At 37.3% G+C, this 21317-nt stretch overlaps 1 protein-coding gene across 8 annotated transcripts in view; it reads left to right on the forward strand.

Moving 5' to 3' along the window:
- Window positions 1–21317, forward strand: part of RIMKLB (ribosomal modification protein rimK like family member B) — an 85712-nt gene that overhangs the window by 35229 nt on the left and 29166 nt on the right. For all 8 annotated transcript variants that reach the window (XM_045781111.2, XM_045781109.2, XM_045781108.2 and 5 more), the window contains one exon: window positions 2383–2614. In XM_045781111.2, the coding sequence (XP_045637067.1) occupies window positions 2440–2614 (175 nt within the window). In that variant the 5' untranslated portion in view covers window positions 2383–2439. The remainder of the gene's footprint in view (window positions 1–2382; window positions 2615–21317) is intronic.

Consider the following 21317-nt stretch of genomic DNA (forward strand, 5'->3'; position numbering starts at 1 on the left):
TAACATCCTGTCCTGATTTCTGTTGGGGCCACAACTGCTATCCTTATGCAGTACAGTTTCATACAGTGAAATTCAGTCGTATCGGTGAACAGATGATGTTCAAGACCTAAGTGTCAGGGAAGGCACCAAGATGGCTTCAGAGTATTGGACGTCAACCACAGGGTGTTTCAAAAACTACTCTGTCTAAACATCTTAAGGTCATTTTTATAGTGCCCTCTCAAGGGAAACTGGGGAGATGTTAGATACTCTGGTGTGACTTTTCTTATATGGTGCTTTTCATTTGAGTGAGACTTTTCAGTGACCACATCTTCGGTTCATATCTAGCCTAAGGCTCAAGAGGGCCTGTTCTTTTTTTAAGATTTCATGTTCTTGAGCACAGCTGTGGAACAGGAGCACAGAGGATCAGGAGACTCTGGGTATCGAGCATCCCCTTTGCTGATTCCTTGGGTCTTGGCCTGATGCATCACCACATCTGAGAGCTCTTCCTTTGCTTTTCCACACCTACAAGTCACACTCTTGTGTGTATCTCCCATGTTATTTTATTCCTTCCCTGCTTTCCTGTGATTAATGCCTTTGAGACTCTGGGTTGTGGGTCAGGTAGGTGAGTGTGGCAGGCTAAGGTTTGGGGTGGGGGCTGTGTGTATGCATGTATGTGTGTGGTGGTGCTTCTGGCTCATGATACTCTAGTCTTACCGTGTGCCTCTATGGAGCAGGCCCTTCTGACTGAGACCCCGGAGAGTGCGTGAGTGGTGCAGGAGTTACCACTTCCAGTTGTGATGCTGGAAGCCGTCTATCTGTATGGCCATTGCTTCCTCTAGTTCTTACGCTTGTCCTTTTTTCTTTGTTATTTGCCATGTCATCTGGGGTGATACTAGGAATTTTTTAAAGTAAGTTCCATGCCCAATGTGAGGCTAGAACTCAGGACACTGAGATCAAGAGTTACATGCTCTGCTGACTGATCGAGCCAGGGGCCTCAGGAATTTTATTTTTGTGAAGTTGTTTCTTTGTTTTGCTTGAAATCACCTGTTAACATTTTGTTAGGAAAACTTGTAACTTTTTGCTTCTTAGGAAGATTTTCAACTGTTGTCTTACTCATGATACAGGCTCTTGTTCATGATGCTAACTCTGAGAAGCAGCACTCTATTTGTGGAAGAAAGTCCTTGTGTTCTAGTAAACAATCTGTGTTTGTTTAAAAAAAATTCTTTTTAAAGGAAGCATCAAAACCTTGAGTAAGAGCATCCCCTGACTGAAATAAATTTTAGTGAATGGACCACAGCATTTATTGTTTTTTTAAAGTTGTTTTTCCATATTCTTAAACTATTTGATTAAAGTTGCTATATAAATGATTTCAGTGTTGATACTCCTGGTAACACAGGTGTTACTGTCTCATTATTTAAAACCTTCCTATAAATGTGTTTGTAATAAAATGCATGTATACATATAACAAAATAAGGGAAGAAAATTGAATAAAAAAAGAACTACGGATACATGAATATACATAAACAGAGTTAATCGTGATGGGGAGGATTGGGATATATTGATGATTACAGTCTCATCTATTTTATATCAAGGGATTTGCATTTTGGGGGAAGAAATAAATCAAAAGTAGATGATGAGATTAAAGTATATTCTTAGTATATAGTAATACAGGGAATGACATTGAATATGATATAGAAAATGGGACTTTTACTAAAGATCTGCTGTAATTATTAAATTGCATTGGTAGCCTCCCCAGTGGAAGATCGAGAAACTTTGTTTCAGGGGAGGTTGGGAGTTTCTGTATTTCTAGTGGTATAAAAATTTTTGATTAGAATAAAAGGGAAAAGGCATCATATTACCTTATTCATTTTTTTTGTTTGTATAGTTAATATATAATCACAACATTTATTTGTGTGAAAGCCAAAAATTAGATTTCTGTTTTTTAACATTAATACATATATATGTGTGTGTGTGTGTGTATTTATATATATATATTTAAGATTTTATTTATTTGACAGAGAGAAAGAGAGAGCACAAGTAGGGGCAGAGGGAGAGGCAGAGCCGACTTCCTGCTAAGCAGGGAGCCCGACCTGGGGCTCGATCCCAGGACCCTGGGATCATGACCTGGGCTGAAGGCAGACGCTTAACGGACTGAGCCACCCAGGCACCCCTTTAATATTTTTTTTAAGTAATCTCTACACCTAACGGGTTCTAACTCACGACCCCAAAATCAAGAGTTGCATACTCTACCAACTGAGCCAGTCAGATTTCCGTCTTTTTTTTTTTTTTAAACAAGAGGAAATGAAATTTAATTTCATATGTATTGGGGAGCCCCACAGACATGAAAGTTCTTAAGTAGAATTCTTCATTTACTCTGTATGTGAATTTTGTCTTTCTGTGTAGAAAGAATCGGCATTCAGGAGGAAATAATCCAGGAGAAGGAAGAACAAGCAGATCAAGATGTGTAGCTCTGTGGCAGCCAAGTTGTGGTTTCTGACAGATCGTCGAATCAGGGAAGACTATCCCCAAAAAGAGATTTTACGAGCATTAAAGGCCAAATGTTGTGAGGAGGAATTGGACTTTAGGGCCGTGGTGATGGATGAGGTGGTACTGACAATCGAGCAAGGAAACCTGGGTAAGTCTGTACTAAGTGATTTAATGGATTTTTTCTTAGAATGTTTTGAATCCACATTTTTTAGGAATAGTCTGGTGGAAGGAATTGTTATTAGCCTTATTATGAAGTATCATCTAATCTTAAAATCTAGCATATGTTTGTTTTTGTTTTTTTAAGATTTTATTTGACGGAGAGCACAGCCACTTAACCAACTCAGCCACCCAGTATTTTGGTGCCCCCAAATCTACTATATGTTATGGAAGAAATGGAAACACCAGTATTTATTGGACCTCTTATTTTATTATGTAGGAAATAGTTGGGAGAGAAATTAAATTAATTTTTTCCCCATTATTGCTATCTTCTAATTTTAAAAGACCTAAGAGCACCTAGGGTGCTCATAAGAGAATTCTTACTTCATGGGGGTCCTGTTAATAAATGCACCAAATTCCACATGTGATTCTTCTTTTCTTTTTTCTTTATAAAATATTTTAGTATAAAATAAATATAATTCTTTTTACTAGATAGAAGTATGCTAATGATTTTACTCAATTGGTGATAAGTCTGGTATTTTTAATATTTCACATTTGTGTTAGGGTTATAAGGGAAAATATCTTAGAAATATAGAAATTCTTTAGAACTGACTTAGGAGTCTATATCTTTGTAAAGTTATGACTTGTTACGGCTAAATTGGTCATTTCTGTTAGGGAGCATTATATGTTGGCATATAGATGGCATTTTTAATTAACTTTCAGAAGATACTTCATAGTTTACTGGTAGTATTGGATTAGGGTATATGACAAACACTTAAAATAGATTCTACATTATTTGCTTTGTGTCTGCAATCATAATGGGACCATGTGTTTCAATTTTCTCATCAGTGAAATGGAGAGAGATGGTTAGTGTGAGAATTAATACTATTCAGTATATAAATCATTCATACACTAGTTATTAGATCTAGAATCTTACTTGATTAATAACATGATACTGTAGTTTAAGTAGATAGAATCTCTTAGCAGTTACTCTTTACTCTGCCTTCTTGACATTTAATTCATTCTCATTACCTTTCAACAGTTTTTTTGTGAAAGGATTTTTAATATGTAAGTTAATTTACATCAAAGACTTAGTAGATAGAAAATAGAATGATACTCATTTTAGTATAAATGATGCTCGTTGCTAATTTAGGGTCAAAAGTTACTGTTGCTGTAGAAATAACTTCTTTAGAACCGAAATGTTTCTAGATTGTTTCACGCGAGTGTATAAGTAGTTACTACCTTTATAGGAAAGATGCACAGTGTATTTTTTCAGTCAAGCTTTCTTTTTTAAATATACACACTTAGGTCTAGCACTTAGTTATTCCGATTTCCAAAGATTTGGAATAGAGCCTGTTCCATTCTTTCATAAGTATAATTTAAGCCCTTACTACGTGCTAGTTAATTGGTATGGTGAGCAAAATGAGACAGGCTAAGATTAACATTAACATTAATCAAGTAATCACACAAACAAGTGTAAAATTGTTATAACTTTGGTAAATTATAAAAAGAATGGATGTCACTTTGCACCCCACTCCCCTGCACTGCACCTATGATAGATACTCCTGATCAAATCAATTAAAATCCCGAATCTAGGGCACCTGGGTGGCTCAGTTGGTTAAGCATCTGAATCTTAATTTCAGGTCAGGTCATGATCCCAGGGTCCTGGGATCCAGCGCCTTTGGACTCTGTGCCTGGGGAGGAGTCTGCTTGAGATTCTCTCCCTCTGCCTCTCCCCCTGCTTGTGCGCATGTGCCCTCTCTTTTTCTCTAATATAAGGACATATTTTCTCTAAAATAAATAAATCTATCACATGCTTTTACAGTTCACAGCTTTTCAACGTAAGTGCATGTGCATGTTGAGATTAGAGTCAAATTTGGACACTGTATTGTGTTAGGAGCCATGCTCTTGAAGTATGTGTGAGAAGAGGCTTAAAGGTTTGTGTGGTACATAGCTCACTAAATACCACTTAAATAGGCTTATGGTGTATGCTTCTGTGTTTTATTTATTTATTTTTAAAAAGGTTTTATTTATTCATTTGACAGCACAAGCAAGGGGAGCAGCAGACAGAGGGAGAGATGTTACTGTGTTTTAAAGTTTGGAAAACCAAAGGCTGCATAAACACATATTGGCAAGGATATAGAGAAATTGGAGCTCTCCCGTATTGCTAAAGGGAATGTAGAATGGTGCAGTCTCTTTGGGAAAAAGTGTGGCTGTTCTCTAAAGGTTAAATGTAGAATTACCATAGAATCCATCCCACTCCTGCATACATACCTAAGAAGAATGACAGCATATGTTTGGGAGTGTTTAAGATGGGCTGGTGTTAATTGTTCTTTAAATGTTTGGTAGAATTCCCCAGTGAAAACATCTGGTGCTCCGTTTTTCCTTGTTCGGAGATTTTGGATTACTGGCTCAATATGTCTGTTCTGATTTTTTATTTCTTAATGATTCAGTCTTACTGGGTTGTATGTTGCTAGGAATGTATCCATTTTTTCTTGATTATCCAATTTGTTGGCATATAATTTTTCATAGTTGTCTCCTACAGTCTCGTTTTATTTCTGTGATGTCCATTGTAACATCTCCTTTCATTTCTAATTTTTGTTATTTAAGGCCTCTCTTTTTTACTTAGTCTAGCGAAAGGTTTGTCAGTTTGTTGATCTTTCCAAAAGTTAGTGTTGATTTTTTTTTTTCTGTTTTTCTCTTCTCTATTTCGGTTATTTGTGTTCTGTTCTTTATTATTTTTCTTTTTCTGTCAACTGTGGGTTTAGTTTGTTCTTTTTTCCTCTTGTTTATGGTGTAAGATTAGGTCGTTGATTTAAGATTTTTCTTTTTAATGTGCATTTTTTTAAATGGGTGTGTTTATAGCTGTACACTTCCCTCTTAACTGCTTTCACTACATCTCATAAGTTTTGGTATGCTGTGTTTTGCTTTTGTCTTTTTTTTTCTCATTTCCCTTGTGACTTCTTTTGTTTTACTTGTTTTACGTGTGTTACTTAGGGGCGTCTGGGTGTCTTAGTCCGTTAAGTGTCTGACTTTTGGTTTCAGCTCAGGTCCTCTGATCTTAGGGTCTTGAGATTGAACCCTGCGTTGGGCTCAGCGCTGGGCATGGAGCCTGCATAAGATTCTCTTCTCCTCCCTCTGCCCTTCCCCATTCCCTTCAAAAAAAAGGGCATGTTATTTAATTTCCAGATATTTGTGAATTGTTTCCTTAATTTTTCATTTCTAGTTTCATTCCACTGAAACTAGAAAAGATGCTTGGTATGATATCAGTATTCTTAAATTTGTTGAGATTTGTTTTGTGGCTTAAGATGTGATGTATCCTGGAGAAAATTCCGTTTGTCTTTGAAGAATGAGGATTGTGTCGTTAGGAGTGTTTTTAATATGTTAGGTCCAGTTGATCTGTAGTGTTTTCCAGTTATTTTGTTTATTAGATTTTCTTTTTTTCTTTTTTTAAAGACTTTTTATTTATTTATTTGACAGAGATAGACAGCCAGCGAGAGAGGGAACACAAGCAGGGGGAGTGGGAGAGGAAGAAGCAGGCTCCCAGCGGAGGAGCCCAATGTGGGACTCGATCCCGGAACGCCGGGATTACGCCCTGAGCCGAAGGCAGACGCCCAATGACTGCGCTACCCAGGCGCCCCTTTTCTTTTTTTTTTAAAGATTTTATATTTGTTTATTTGACAGAGAGGCAGCGAGAGAGAGAGAACACAAGCAGGGGAAGTGGGAGAGGGAGAAGCAGGCATCCTGCCGAGCAGGGAGCCCGATGCGGGGCTCGATCCCAGAATGCTGGGATCATGACCTGAGCTGAAGGCAGACGCTTAAGGACTGAGCCACCCAGGCGCCCCTCCTTATTAGATTTTCTGTGTTTGCTCCATGCATTATTAAAAGTAGGGTACTTGAATATTTCATTATTTATTGCTAGTGTCCATTTATCTCTTTGGTCTCTCACTGTTTGTTTCATACATATGGGTGCTCTATTGGGTTCCTGCATATTTATAATTGTTACAGCTTCCCAGTGGATTGACTCTTCTATCATAAGAATGATGATTATCTCTTGTGACAGTTTTTCTCTTATAGACTATTTTGTCTCAGTTACTAGGGCCACTTCTACTCTCTTTTGGTAATCGTTTGCATGGAGTATCTTTTCTCAGCCTTTCACTTTGAGCCTTTGAGTGTCCTTACATCTAAAGTGAGTCTCTTGTTGATAGCATATAGTTGAGCATCGTTTTTTGGTCCATTTTGTCCCTCTGTATCTTTAAAAAAAATTTTTTTAAAGAAACAGACGTGGGGTGGGGTAGAGGGAGAGAATCTCCAGCAGACTCCCCACTGAGTGCAGAGACACAGAGCTCAATTTCATGACCTATGAGACAACAACCTCAGCCAAAACCAAGAGTTGGACGCTTAACTGACCGAGCCATCCAGGCACCCCCTTCCATTTACTTTTAATGTGATTACTGAAAAAGCAAGACTTCTCCATTTTAATGTTTTCTGTATATCTTATACCTATTTTGTCTCTCTTACTCTCTTGTTATCTTCGTGTTTTGTTAATTGGTTGTAGTGGCATGCTTTAGTTCCTTATTTACTTGTATGTATCTTCTATAGGTATTTTATTTATCATTACTCTGAAGATTACATAGTACATTGTATAGTGTTTTTTTAATTAAAAAAATTTTTTTTTTAAAGATTTTATTTATTTGACAGAGATAAAGACAGCCAGCGAGAGAGGGTACATAAGCAGGGGGAGTGGGAGAGGAAGAAGCAGGCTCATAGCGGAGGAGCCTGATGTGGGGCTTGATCCCATAACGCCGGGATCATGCCCTGAGCCGAAGGCAGACGCTTAACTGCTGTGCCACCCAGGCGCCCCATTACATTGTATAGTTTTAACCTATTTTAGGTGATAAATTAAATTTATTCATATATAAATTCTACCCCTATAGACTTTCCCTTATTTTATGTTAATAATATCACAAATTACATCTTATATTTTGTATCCATTGATAGTTTCATAGGCATAGTTATTTTGTATGCTTTTAACTTTCTTATTTTTTTTAAGTAAGCTCTAGCCTCAGTAGGGTCTTGAACTCAGGGCCTTAAGATCAAGAGTTGCATGCTATTCCAAGTGAGCCAGCCAGGTGACCCTGTATGCTTGTAACTTTAAATGCTGTACCAGCAATAACACTGATTTATGTGCTACCATTAGAGTATTTTAGGATTCTTTATGTATTTATATATTTACCTTTACCCAAGAGCTTTATTTTTTTATGCTTTTGTGTTGCCTTCTACCATTCTTTTTTTTTTTTTTTTTTAAGATTTTATTTATTTATTTAACAGAGATAGGGACAGCCAGCGAGAGAGGGAACACAAGCAGGGGGAGTGGGAGAGGAAGAAGCAGGCTCCCAGCGGAAGAGCCCGACATGGGGCTCGATCCCAGAACTCCAGGATCACGTCCTGAACTGAAGGCAGACGCTTAACGACTGAGCCACCCAGGTGTCCCCATTCTTTTTTTTTTAAGATTTTATTTTTAAGTAATCTCTGCACACAGCGAGGCCTCGAACTCTTAACCCTGGGATAAAGAGTCACTCGCTCCACTGACTGAGCCAGCCAGGAGCCCCTGCCTTGTAGCACTTTTATTTCAACTTGTACTCTCTTTAGCATTTCTTGTTAGGCCAGAAAGTGATGAACTCCTCAGCTTTTCTTTATCTGGGAAAATCCTTTATTTCTCCTTAATTTTTGAAGGACAGTTTTGCTAGGTATATTGTCTTGATTGTTACTTTTTCTGTTTCTGCACTTTGAATATGTCATTCCACTATTGTGTGATTTCTGCTGGGAAATATTTTGATAATGTTATGAGAGCGCCTTTGTTTATGATAAATTGCTTTCCTCTTTCTGATTTATAGATTTTTTTGTCTTTGCCTTTTTTAAAGAAAGATTTATTAGAGAGGGGGAGAGAGTGTACTCGCAAACAGGGGGAAGGGCAGAGGCAGAGAGAGAGGGAGACAGAGTCTTAAGTAGACTCTGTACTGAGTTCAGAGCCCGGTGTGGGGCTCAATCTCACGACCCTGATATCAGGACCTGAGCCAAAACAAAGAGTCAGACACTTGACTGACTGTGCCAGGCAGGTGTCCCTGTCTTTGACTATTTAGTTTGATTTTGTGTCTTAGTGTGAGTCTCTTTAGGTTCATCCTATTTAGAATTTTTTGAGCTGTTTGACTTTGGATACCCATTTCTTTTCCCAGATTGGGAAAATTTTCAGTCATTTGTCAATCTCTGCTTCTTTGTCTCTCTTCCTTCTGGGACTGCCATAATAATCAATATTGGTCTGCTTGAGGGGTGCCTGGGTGGCTCAGTCAGTTAAGTGTCAGGCTCTTGATTTTGACTAAGGTCATGATCTCAGGGTTGTGAGATCAAGTCCTGTATCTCGCTGCATGCTGGGCATGGAGCCTGCTTAAGATTCCCTCTGTCCCCACCCCCGACCAAAATTAAGAGATTGGTGGAAGTTGTCTATACAAAAGGCAGTCCATAAAGATTGAAAATGCTGGGTTTTTTTTTTTTTTTCAAATGCCCAAATACCAACAAAAAATAACAAGGCATAGAGAGAAACAAGGAAACATGGTCCAATCAGAGAACCAAGATAAATCTTCAGAAATGACCCTAAGGAAACAAAGATCTAGTACACTTGAAACTAATGGAACATTATGTGTTAACTATACTTACCTGAAAAAAAATTTTTAAGGACACCTAGGTGGCTTAGTCAGTTGGACATCAGACTCTTGATTTTGGCTCAGGGTCGTGAGATCAAGACTTGGGACATGCTCCTTGCTCAGCAGGGAGTCCGCTTGAGATTCTCTCCCTCTCCCCCTCCTCTCTCTCAATTGCTCTCTCTCTCTAAAATAAATAAATCTTGGGGCGCCTGGGTGCCTCAGTCATTAAGCGTCTGCCTTCGGCTCAGGGCGTGATCCCAGGGTCCTGGGATTGAGCCCCACATCAGGCTCCTCTGCTGGGAGCCTGCTTCTTCCTCTCTCACTCCCCCTGCTTGTGTTCCCTCTCTCGCTGGCTGTCTCTCTTCTGTCAAATAAATAAATTCTTTAAAAAAATAAAATAAAATAAAGTAAAATAAATAAATCTTAAAAAAAAAAAAAACCTCTGCTCCTTTACAGCCTTGTTCTTCTTTGTATGTTGATGTCACAAAATTATATCTTTATACATTTTGTGTCAAAAAACATAATCTTTTAAAAATGCATTAGTCTCCTAGGTTATGTAGAAAACAAGAATTGGAGTTACAAACCAGTTATAGTAATACTTGCTTTTACACTACTGACTTTAATTATTTTTTTAAATGTTTTAGTCTCCATTGTCATGTAGAAAACAAAAACTGCTCTTACAGACTGTTGTTAAAATACTACTAGCTTTTCTAATTGCTCATGTATTTACCTCTATTGAGGTCTGTATTTCTCTATGATTTTGAGTTACTGTCTAGTGTCCTTTCATTTCACCTTGGCAGCACTCCTTTGAATGTTTTTTGTTTTTTGCACAACAGGTCTAGTTTTTCTCTTTTTCTTTTTTTCTGGCAATGTCTTAATTTCTCCTTCATATTTGAAGGACAGTTTTGTTGGATATAAGATTTTCGATTGATAGTTTTTTATTTTTAGCACTTTGAATATATTGGCCCCTGGTCTTCTGGCCTCCAATGTTTCTGATGAGAAATCTGCCAGTAATTTTATTGAGGATCCCTAGTATGTGATGATTGGCTTCTCTCTTGCTTCATTCAATGTTCTCTTTTTGTCTTGGGTTTTAAAAGTTTGATTAGGATGATAGCATGAGTCTGAGTTCATCTTACTTGGAGATCATTGGGCTACTTGTTTGTTTATATTCATGTCTTTCATCAGATTCTTGAAGTTTTCAGCCATTGTTTCCTCTTTGCCCCTTTCTTTCCCACCCACCTCCCATCCCTTGCCCTCTGTGGTTATCTCCCTTACTTCCAGACTCCTACAATATGAATGGCTCTTCAAGTTTAGTCATTTTTTTCTGTCTGCTCAGATATGCCTTTGAATCTCTCTAGTGAATTTTTCATTTTTGTTATTGGACTTTTCATTTTCAGTCTACGATTACTCTTTGGAGTCTATGTTTTTGTTAATTTTTTTTTTTTGTCTATTGATTTTTCCATTTTTTTCACCCATGGTTTTCCTGATTTTCTTCTCATTTCCTTAGTTCTTTTAGCATTTTCGAGAAGGTTGTTTTAACTTCCTTGTCTTATGTTGATTTATTTTATTCCTTTGAACGGCTATATTTTCCTGTTTCTTTGTGTGCCTTGTGAGTTTTTGTTGAATATTGCACATTTGAATCTAATAATGTTGTAACTCTGGAAATCAGATTCCCCTCCTACTCCAGGGTTTGTGTTTTTTGTTTACTGTTTCTGTTTTTTTGATTGTTGCAGGCTGTCCATATCCTGAAGATTAGCCTGGGCTGTAAATTGAATGTCTTCTCAGGACTTTCCTAAACCTTTCCTTAGTTATGCACAGTCACTTTGTAATTTTTCCCATATATGCAATTGTTTTTTCACGTCCTAGTCTTTCATGTCTGGCTCCTGAAAGGGGGAAATGACAAGGCATAGGGGAGCAGAGAGGATATTTGAAGAAATAAATCCCCCGGAAGTCACTTCACCTGGAAGTGGAGGGACTTAATAATAATGGGTGGGGGTAGTACAACAATCAGGGTTTCTGGCCTTTGTTTGCAACTCTGTGATCAGAAGCTGCAACCAGCCATCAGAGGAGAGGTCTCTAATATTTGAAGGGCAGGGTCTTTTTAGTGAACCCTGGCTCCTGCAAGGTATGTCATTTGCCCCAGGAAAAGTTGCATAGTGCACCTTAGGGCTGGGGGATGGATAGTGCTACTGTGCTAAGAGCTGAAATTGACCAAAATTCATTGCATTTTACCATTCTAGTCTTTTCCTGAAAGTTGCAATCCCTCAATAGACGGGACCTCTAAAACAGTCATATTTGACAGATTTTGCTAGTGCAATAAATGTCTAGGTGTGGTACACTGATTCCTGGTGCACCCTACTCCACCATCTTCCCAGAATTGTCTCTGTTGTTATTTTTTAAAAAAGAGTTTATTTGAGAGAGAGAGAGAGCGCGTGCGCACGCACCAGCACATGAGTGGGGGGAGAGGGAGAAGCAGACTCCCTGCTGAGCAGTGACCCCCCCCCCAATGTGGGGCTCCATGTGGGGCTCAGTTTCAGGACCCTTGGATCATGACCTGAGCCAAAGGCAGATGTTTGAGTGAGCCACCCAGGCACCCTTCTGTTGTCATTTTTTATTGCCCTTTTCTTTTTCTTTTTGTTGTGTTGTTTTGTATTTTATTTTGGGAATAAATCTCTTACTAGATACATGTATTGCGAATATCTTTTTTCACTCCATGGCTTGCCTTTTCACTCTGTTAATGGAATCTTTTGGTGAGTGGAAGTACCTAATTTTAACTAGGTACAGTTTATATTTCTTTTTATTTTTAAAGATTTTATTTATTTGAGAGAGAGAGGGAAAACACGAGTGGGGGAGGGGCAGAGGGAGAGACACACTCCCTGCCATGGGACTCAATTCCAGGACCCTGAGATCATGGCCTGAGCCCAGGGCAGGTGCTTAACCGACTGAGCCACCCAGGTGCCCTATATTTATTTTTTTTGGTGAGTGCTTTTTGTGTCCCAGTTAGGAAATACTTAATGCACCCAAGAATTCCTTTGAGATGCATACTGAAATATTTACTTGATAAAATATGACATTGTTCAGTGAAATTAGGAAGTTGGAGAAAAGGGCGTGTAGGGTATGGTACCATTTTCTAGAGGGAGACCTCTATGTAATTATAACCTTTGCTGGGACCCTGTGATTTTATACTTTACCCATGAAGACATTTGTTTTCTTCGTTAGGAAGAGATGGCAACAACTCAGTTTATATTCTCCAGAACTCATTTCATACCTGAAACAATCTGTAATCTCCTTTTCACACGTTGTCTCTGGAAAGATGTTGAGTCTGGAAATTTGAGTCTAGTTTTTTCTTTTTTTTAGAAATGGTTTTGTAAGAAAAAAATCAGTTTGCTTTTACATATACTGTGTTACTTTGGTGTTTGGTTTTAATTTCTCGATTTATAAATTACCTCATTTTAATATAGGTATATACTTTGTTGCTGCTGCCCATGCCCTGCCCACTCCCCTTAATGTTACAGTACTCATGAAGTTCATGCAGTTACTGTATGAGACCTCAGTTGGTCCTAATTTATTGGGCTAATCCTCACTCTTTGGCATTTTTCCCCCGTAGTTGCCTTAGTAGATAAACCTGTCCCCAAATAACAGTTATTTCATATAATTGAAACATTTTAATTTATTCTCAACATTTTCCTTAAATATTCCCCTGGAAGTTTCCTCTTAGCTAATTGCTAAGGAAAGAGAAAGGAATAGTTTGAGAGTAGTACTATATTCAAAGCATAGCACTAGGCACATATATCTGTTTTTTTCTCTTTTTAAAAATACTAATAGCTTTATATTTTTACTAATTGTAAAGTGACACAAACAGTACTGAAACATAAAATTTAAAAACATCATTTGATACTTTTACCATCCATAGATCACTGCTAAACATACACATAAATGAATTATACATACTGTTCTTTAAATTTTTTTTAACTTATCAGTGATTGTCACCTGTGTGCCAAGATATTAGGTATTGGAGATACAGAGTTTAGCAAAATAGCTCTGTTCTAACTGCTTCATGGCCTCTTTAAGGTAAGTGGGAGACATAGACACTATACAAAAGCCAAAGAAATAATTACAGACTAAGTGGTATAAAAGAAAAGTAAAGTGTGATATGGGAATCAGATGGAATCCATGGAATCAGTAGAATCAAATGGAATCAATGGAATCTAATTTATTTTTAATTTTTTTTTTTTAAGTAATCTCTACATCCATCATGGGGCTTGAATCCACGACCCAGAGATCAAGAGTCACATGCTCTACCAGCTAAGCCAGCCAGATTCCCCCAATGAAATCTAATTTAGATTGAAATGTTAGAAAAGGTCTCTTTGAGGAAGTGACACTAAAACCTGAAGGACGAGTAGGTATTATACAGGGGTACAGTGAGAGGAAGACTATATGCGTTGCTCTTAGGTGGTTCTAGAAGAGGAATCACTGTTTGTTGCCAGACTGTCCTCCAGGAAGTTTGTACTACTGTGTCCTTTTCCAATATCCTCTCCAGTGTGATTGTTTGCATTTTAAATTTTAGACAACCGAATGGCCCTGGTTGAGTCACTTTTCTGCTTAATCTTTTAGGAACTTGGACTGTGATTCCAAACCCAGCTGGACAGTGAGATTTACAGTTGAGTATTTGCTTAAGTCAGAAAATGAGTATTCAAAGGAAAAAGCTTTAATGTCTTCAGTCATCAGGAAGAAATATCTTTTCTTGTTTGTGCTCAGGCCCTCTACTCCCATTATCAAAATAGTTGGGAGCTTTGGTTATGTTTAGTCTCCATGCTAAATTGGTCTGCATGTTTATTAATTCTCCAGTGAGATACTTGAATCAAATTTTATCTTCTCTAACAGTACCAAGTGCCTATACCAGTCAGAAATCAGAGCAATTCAGAAAATTGATTACTTGGCATAGATAGGATAGAAATCAAATTAGGACTATTCCAGAGTGGTAATCTAATAACCCATGATACACAGTGTTAAAATGGTGATTAAGTAATTACCTCTATTTACTTGGAACCATGGTCTTGTTGAGGATAAAGCTCCGGGTAATGATAGGTGTTGCCACAGAAAACCTTTTTAAGAAAGTGAGGAATTTGGGAGTGGAAGACTAGAATGGCCTTTTGAAGGAATTGTAGGACGTTAAAGGAATAAATGAGCTCAAATGTCTCAATTCTTTTTTCAAGGCAAATAATAAAATCCAGGCGCTTTCTGGTATCTGGGACTATAGGTATAACTTAACCATTAGAGTATATTCCTGCTGAAGAGAGTCTTCCAGCTATCATGCCGCTTAGTAAATTAGCACAGCTAGAGATTTGGAGGGAATTCATGTGACATAAAAAAAGAGATTGGGCTTTAGAACTAGCTAGATTTAATTGTCTTGGCTCATCTAGTTATTAAACCTTCTGCAGTTGGTCAGATAGGTTGTCCGGTTTCATTTTCTTGCTGAGAAATTAAATCTGTTGGTAGGTTCTCTAACAAGTAGGAATAAAATTAAAAGGCCTACTGTATAATGTTGTGCTCAGGATTACTTTAGATGTGTATAAGATTCCCTGGTATGGTAGCTCACATATCGTAAGTGTTCAGTAAATGATGCTGTTACTAATTGGCAACAGGAAAACATGATAATCTTCTGTTTATGCAAAATACTTTTTAAAAATTTAATTACTTTTTATTTTATTTTATTTATTTATTTATTTTAAAGATTTTATTTATTTATTTGACAGAGAGACAGCCAGTGAGAGGGGGAACCCAAGCAGGGGGAGTGGGAGAGGAAGAAGCAGGCTCCCAGCGGGGCAGGGAGCCCAATGCGGGGCTCTGTCCCAGGACTCCGGGATCACGCCCTGAGCTGAAGGCAGACGCTTAACGACTGAGCCACCCAGGCGCCCCTTGAATTTATTTTTAAAGTATGCTCTACATCCCTCGTGGGACTTGAACTCACAAAACCGTGAGATCAAAAATCACGTACTCTACTGACTGAGCCAGCCAGGTGCCCCTTACACATAGTACTTTTGGTAGTTGTGAAATTGGATGATCTGATTCTTGAAGACTATTCTGTGAGAGGTACCCAAGTGACAAGTCACCAAAGAACTTAGAATAGTAGTAAATGTAGTTACTAAACTCAGGTAAGGAATACAAATCAGAGGTCTTAGAATTCAAATTATAAAATTACATTTCTTTTACAAACACATAGCAATATACAAAGCTTATTATAAATATCAACTCATTTGATCCTGGCAATACTCGCATGAGTTTGGTACTGTTAATTGTTTCTGTTTTACAAATGAGAAAGTGGAATCCTAGATTGGTTAGATGTTTTTTACCCTAGATCTGTAAAGCTGTAAGTGGTGGAGCCAAGATTTAGAATCACGGAGTCTGTCTTCCGATCTTGGAATATGTTCATATTTCTTCTCTTTTCCTGCATATAAAGTGGTATACTATAAATACTCTCTCCTGGTTTTTTTCCTCCATTTGATTCTCTAGGATTTTTTTTTTTTTTTAAGGATTTTATGTATTTATTTGGGGGAGAGAGAGAGGGAGCAAAAGCAGGGGAGCAAAAAAAAAAAAAAAAAAAAAAAAAAAAAAAAAAAAAGCAGGGGAGCAGCAGGCTCCGCTGAACAGAGAGCCCGATGTGGGGCTCAGTCTCAGGTCCCTGGGATCATGACCTGAGCCGAAGGCAGATGCTTAACCAAGTGAGCCTCCCAGGTGCCTCTGATTCTCTAGGATATCTTATGCAAATAATGTCTCCAAATTATGACAGTTTTCTTCTGCTTGATCTTAAAGGGAATACTGTAAGTTTATTCCAATAAATAAACCTGACACTTAACTATAGATTTTTTTGGCAAATAACCTTTACCAAGTTAAGGAAATTTCCTTTTCTTTCTAGTGACTGAAGAAGTGGTTAAAGCTTTTTATTTTTTAAATTATTAAAGATTTTATTTATTTGAGAGAGAGAGATCATGAGGCGGGGGTGGGGGTGGGTAGAGGGAGAAGCAGACTCCCCGCTGAGCAGGGAACACAACCTGAGCTGAAGGCGGACCATTTACTGACTGAGCCACTCAGCAGCCGGAAGTGTTTCTTTTTTTTTTTTTTTTTTTTTTAAGATTTTATTTATTTATTTGACAGAGAGAGACAGCCAGCGAGAGAGGGAACACAAGCAGGGGGAGTGGGAGAGGAAGAAGCAGGCTCTTAGCGGAGGAGCCTGATGTGGGGCTCGATCCCAGAACACTGGTATCACGCCCTGAGCCGAAGGCAGACGCTTAACGACTGTGCCACCCAGGCGCCCCAGGAAGTGTTTCTTTTTAAACCACATACTCATCAAAACTTGTTAATGGTCAGTTTGGTTCTAGCTATTCTAGTGGATATGAAATAGTGTCTAGTTGTGGTTTTATATCCCAACTTACTAATAAGGTTGAGTATCTTTTTTTTTTAAAGATTTATTTATTTTAGAGAGAGGGTGAAGGGGGGGCGTGCAGAGGGAGAAAGAATCTTAAGAACACTCTTCGCTGAGCCTGAGCCCGATGCAGGGCTTGCTCTCATGACCCTGAGATGATGACCTGAGCTGAAACTAAGACACCCTTTAACTTTCGGATTATGCCACCCAGGCACTCCGAAGTTGAGTATCTTTTTATATATGCATTTGGGTATCACTACTTTGAAGTCCCTATTCAAGTCTCTTGTTAATTTTGCTGTTGGGTTGCTTGTCTGATTATTTTACTTTTCTAGATGCATCATTTGTAGCTTGCTTTTTAACTTCTTAACGACGTATTGATAAAAAAGAAGAATTTACTTTTAATGTACTCTAACTTGTCTTGTTTGTGGTTGATTCTTTCTGTGCCCTGCATAAAAAATCTTTTCCTACGTTGAGGTCGTGAAGATAACCTCTTACGTTAGCTCTGACTTTAAGGAGTTTTGTCATTCACATGTAGATTTACAATCCACCTGGAATTGAGATTATGTGTGTGGTGATAGGTAATGGTAAAGTTTCATTTTCTTTCCTTTTCAGTGTTTGGTTGTCCCAGCACCCACTACTAATGGAGACTGACATCTCCCCACTGCTCTCCAATCTTACCTTTCTAATAAATCAAGTATCTGTATATGGGTGGGTTTATTCTGCTCCTTTGCTTAATTTTGATTGTTTTCACCAGCATGACAGTGGCTTAATCACTACAGTGTTAAGATATCCAGTAAAGCAAGTCTTCTCTTTTTTTCAAGATTGTCTAGTTATTCATGTTCATTTGCATTTATTCATAAATTTTATTTGATTTTTTAGATTTATGTTTTTATTTTAGAGAGAGTGAGTGCATGAACAGGAGGGGCAGAGGGAGAGGGAGAGACAGTCTCAAGCAGAATCCACACTGAGCGCAGAACCTGACGTGGGGCTCGATCTCAGGGCTCTTGAGATCATCACCTGAGCAGAAACCAAGAGGTGGACACTTAACTGACTGTACCACGCAGGCACCTCTATTCATAAATTTTGTAATCAGCTTGTCAAGTTCCACAGAAATACCACTTGGAATTTTGATCAGGTTTTTATTGCATTTATAGATGAGTTTGGGAAGAAAGGACACATTCATTCTGTTGAACCTTCCAGTATGCGAATATATGCTTGTGCTCTTGGGCTTGTTCTCTCTCATTGTCTTTAATGTTTCTAATGGTATTTTGTAATTTTATCCCCAGAGGTCTTGTACATCTTTTATTAGATGTACTTTATTCCTGTGAATTTGCTGCTGTTATAAATGATAACAACAAAATTTTTTTCATTTCTGATTCATTGCTGGTTAAGTTTAATAATATGTTGACAGATAACTCACTTATTTCAGTAATTTATGATAGATTGTTTTGGATTACCTGCTTTTAAAATTGTATCATTTACAAGTAATAACAGTTTTGTATTTCATTTCCAGTCCTTATATCTCACTTCCTTTTCTTAACAGCACAGGGTAGGGCCTTTGGGACAATGTTGGATTAAATAGTTATAGTGAACATTCTAGTCTTATGAAGTCCGGGGAAAGCTTTCAACATTAAACCATTAAAAATGTTGTTGACTGTAGGATTTTTAAGATATCCTTTATCAGATTAAGGAAGTTTTCTTCTGTAAGTATGCTAAAAGATTTTTTAAAATCCTGAATGCTTGTTAAATTTTATCAAATAATGTTCATACAGCTATTGAATAGTTACACATATTTTTACACTATTGCAAATTACATGATTGTTTTTACAAGTTAAACCAACCTAAAATTTTTAGAATAAACCCAGCTTGCTTGTGATTATTGTTATTATTAGTATTATTATGGTGGGTTAATTTGTTAATGTTTGCTGAAGATTTTTACATTTATGTTCATGAATGAGATTGCCTTGTAACTTTCCTTTTGTGAACTTGTCATTGTCAGTTTCTGCTGAGTTGTGTTTGGCCTCACAAAAAGGACTGGGGAGTGTTTTTTGTTGTTCTAGAAGACAAAAGTATAGTAACATTTTTATTTTTTCTTAAATGATGAAATTCACCTTTGAAAGCTTTTTGTGCCTGGAAATTTCTTTCGGTAAGGTTTTAGTTAATGGTTAATTTGTTTTAGTATTCATTTCTTCTTGTAGTTTTGGTAAATTGTATTTTTCTAGGAATTTTTGTACATTTTATCTAAGTTTTCAGATGTGTTATTCACAAAATCATTTATCTTTTTAATGTCTGCAGGATATTCCTTGAAGCTCCCTTTTCATTCTCAACTTTATTTCTACCTTTTTAAAAAACTCTCAGTCTCATTAGGGACTTAAATTTATTAGTGTTGCGGGGGGGGGACACAAACTTTCAGTTTTGGTTGTCTTTTCTATTGATGTTTGCTTTCTATTCCATTCATTTCTGCTTTTAAATTTTTTTCCCTTCTACTTTGAGTTTTTTAGATGTTAAAATGATGTGATTTCTCTTTGGTGTTTTGAGTTTGAGTTTGCTAGTTTTTCTAAAGCAATTTATAGAGACAATTTTGTTTTAGGCAGTATAGCTTCAGACTCAGACCTGGGTTTCAATCCCTTTTCTGCTTCTTGAAAACTGTGAGATGAGTTCAAATATCAATAAATAATAATTGAGCATTTACTATATGCCAGATAGTGCTGGGGGACATAGCTGTTAAGATGGTCAGATTCCTACTCTCAGGGAATTTACAGCTCCTTTTCTCTAGCTCTCATTTTCCTGGCTGCAAGAGGGAGGGGTGGATGACAGTGATGATTAAGTTAAGTGCCTATTATGTGCCAGGTACTTTTTCACTAATGTTAACGACCTTAATTCTCACAGCAACTCTATAAAGGAACTACTTTTACTGTTCCCATTTTACAGATGAGGAACTTGAGACACAGAAAAGTTAAGTAACGTGCCTGAGGTTATACAGTGGGTAGGTAAGTGGTGGAACTAGGTTTGAATCAGATGTGGGGTTATTGTTGACAGGCACGGCAGAGAAGACCTTGCAGTAGATCTCACTTTCTCTCTTTGCCTTTGCTATCCCCTTACCATTATCCCTTGCTTTTTCCAGTCTAAAGGAAACGTATGAGGGTAAAAACCCTAATCTCCTGCATTCCCTATAGTTTTCTTTGGAACATTCAATATTCAGAGAGTTTGATATAGTTCCCTTCCCTTGGTTATTAATTATTCCATAATCTTTAATTTATATTTATTTGAAATGGTATAAATATACTTAATGTATTTTTATATTTATTTTTACTTAAAGCTGCATTCAGAAAGTCCTACTTATCATTAGTTGTGTAAGCTGGTATTAATTGCCAAAAGTTGGTAGAACAGATTGATATAAATATTTGTCTTCAGCCAGGAGCCACTTACAGAGAAGCTTGCCCTTTTTAAAGTGGACAGAGGGGGCTGTGCCTATATCACAAGGAAGCTTTGCTGCCTCTCTCCTTCCTTCTACAGCAGTCTGTTGCTGGAAGACTGCAGTAAATTTTTATGGCTGGCTTCATTAACAGTGACTTGAATTATACATTTACCCATTTATCTTCTATATAGCCTTTCTTTACCATTTCAGGAAACATTGCTATTTTATGGAGGGAACAAAATACATTAATTAGGTTAGATACAGTATTTCGGCTTTTAATTTTTAAATTGTATTAGGATAATAAAGGAAAAAGCTTCATAAAAAAGTTTTCTTGCTAAGTTAGCAAAATAGAAGTATATCTGGTTTCTAATAATGAGTTCTTGTGTGTCAGATATTTTTAAAAAATTAGATCAGTTTGATTGGGATTGGGGACAAAAGGGGATAAAGAAACAAGTTCCCAGGTTTTATTGCTATTAACAGTTACCATTTGTGTCATCAACCTACCCTCCCCAGCAGTGTAAACTCAGAGTAATTTATAGCCACTAGCAGTTATTAAGCACTTACTGTATGCCAGTCATTTATTAAGTACTTTACATGTATCCCCCCCCCCCCCCCCCGGTGTCATCCTCTTTAAAAACTCTAATGTGGGGCTAGGGTTTTATTCCAAGGTTCAGAGTATCTTAAAGTGGGTTTTCAGCAAATGTTTTTGAACAAATAAAAGAAGGAATGTATAAATAGAAGAATTCCTTAAAGGTATTTTCTTTTTGTTTATCAATTTCAGGAAGTATTTCTCCTAAGATAATTTTCTTAAAACTATCTGTGGAAATGCTGAAGAGAATGTACTCAAACCCGCAGAGCTTAAATGTTGGAATTTATAAAATGTAAGGAGATGAAGAATTTTTTTTTTGAGAGATGAATTAATTCAGCTAGTGACATCACATTTCTGTATAATTGGTGTCTTAGCTCTTTCTGCCAACTTTTGGTATACAGTTGGTTGTCTTGACCTCAGATTCTTTATTTGTTAAAGATACTTGGAAAAGAAGCTAACCAGTCACTACCTTCAATAAAGATGCTTTTATAAAGTGGACAGTGATAATCTGATTACTTGTTTATCTGCTTTTGTTTTCCCTCTTCTTCCTTTTCTTTAAAACAT

The sequence above is a fragment of the Ursus americanus genome, chromosome 25 (genome assembly GCF_024610735.1).
Source record: "Ursus americanus isolate L20-20 chromosome 25, mUrsAme1.1.p, whole genome shotgun sequence".
NCBI lineage: Eukaryota > Metazoa > Chordata > Mammalia > Carnivora > Ursidae > Ursus > Ursus americanus.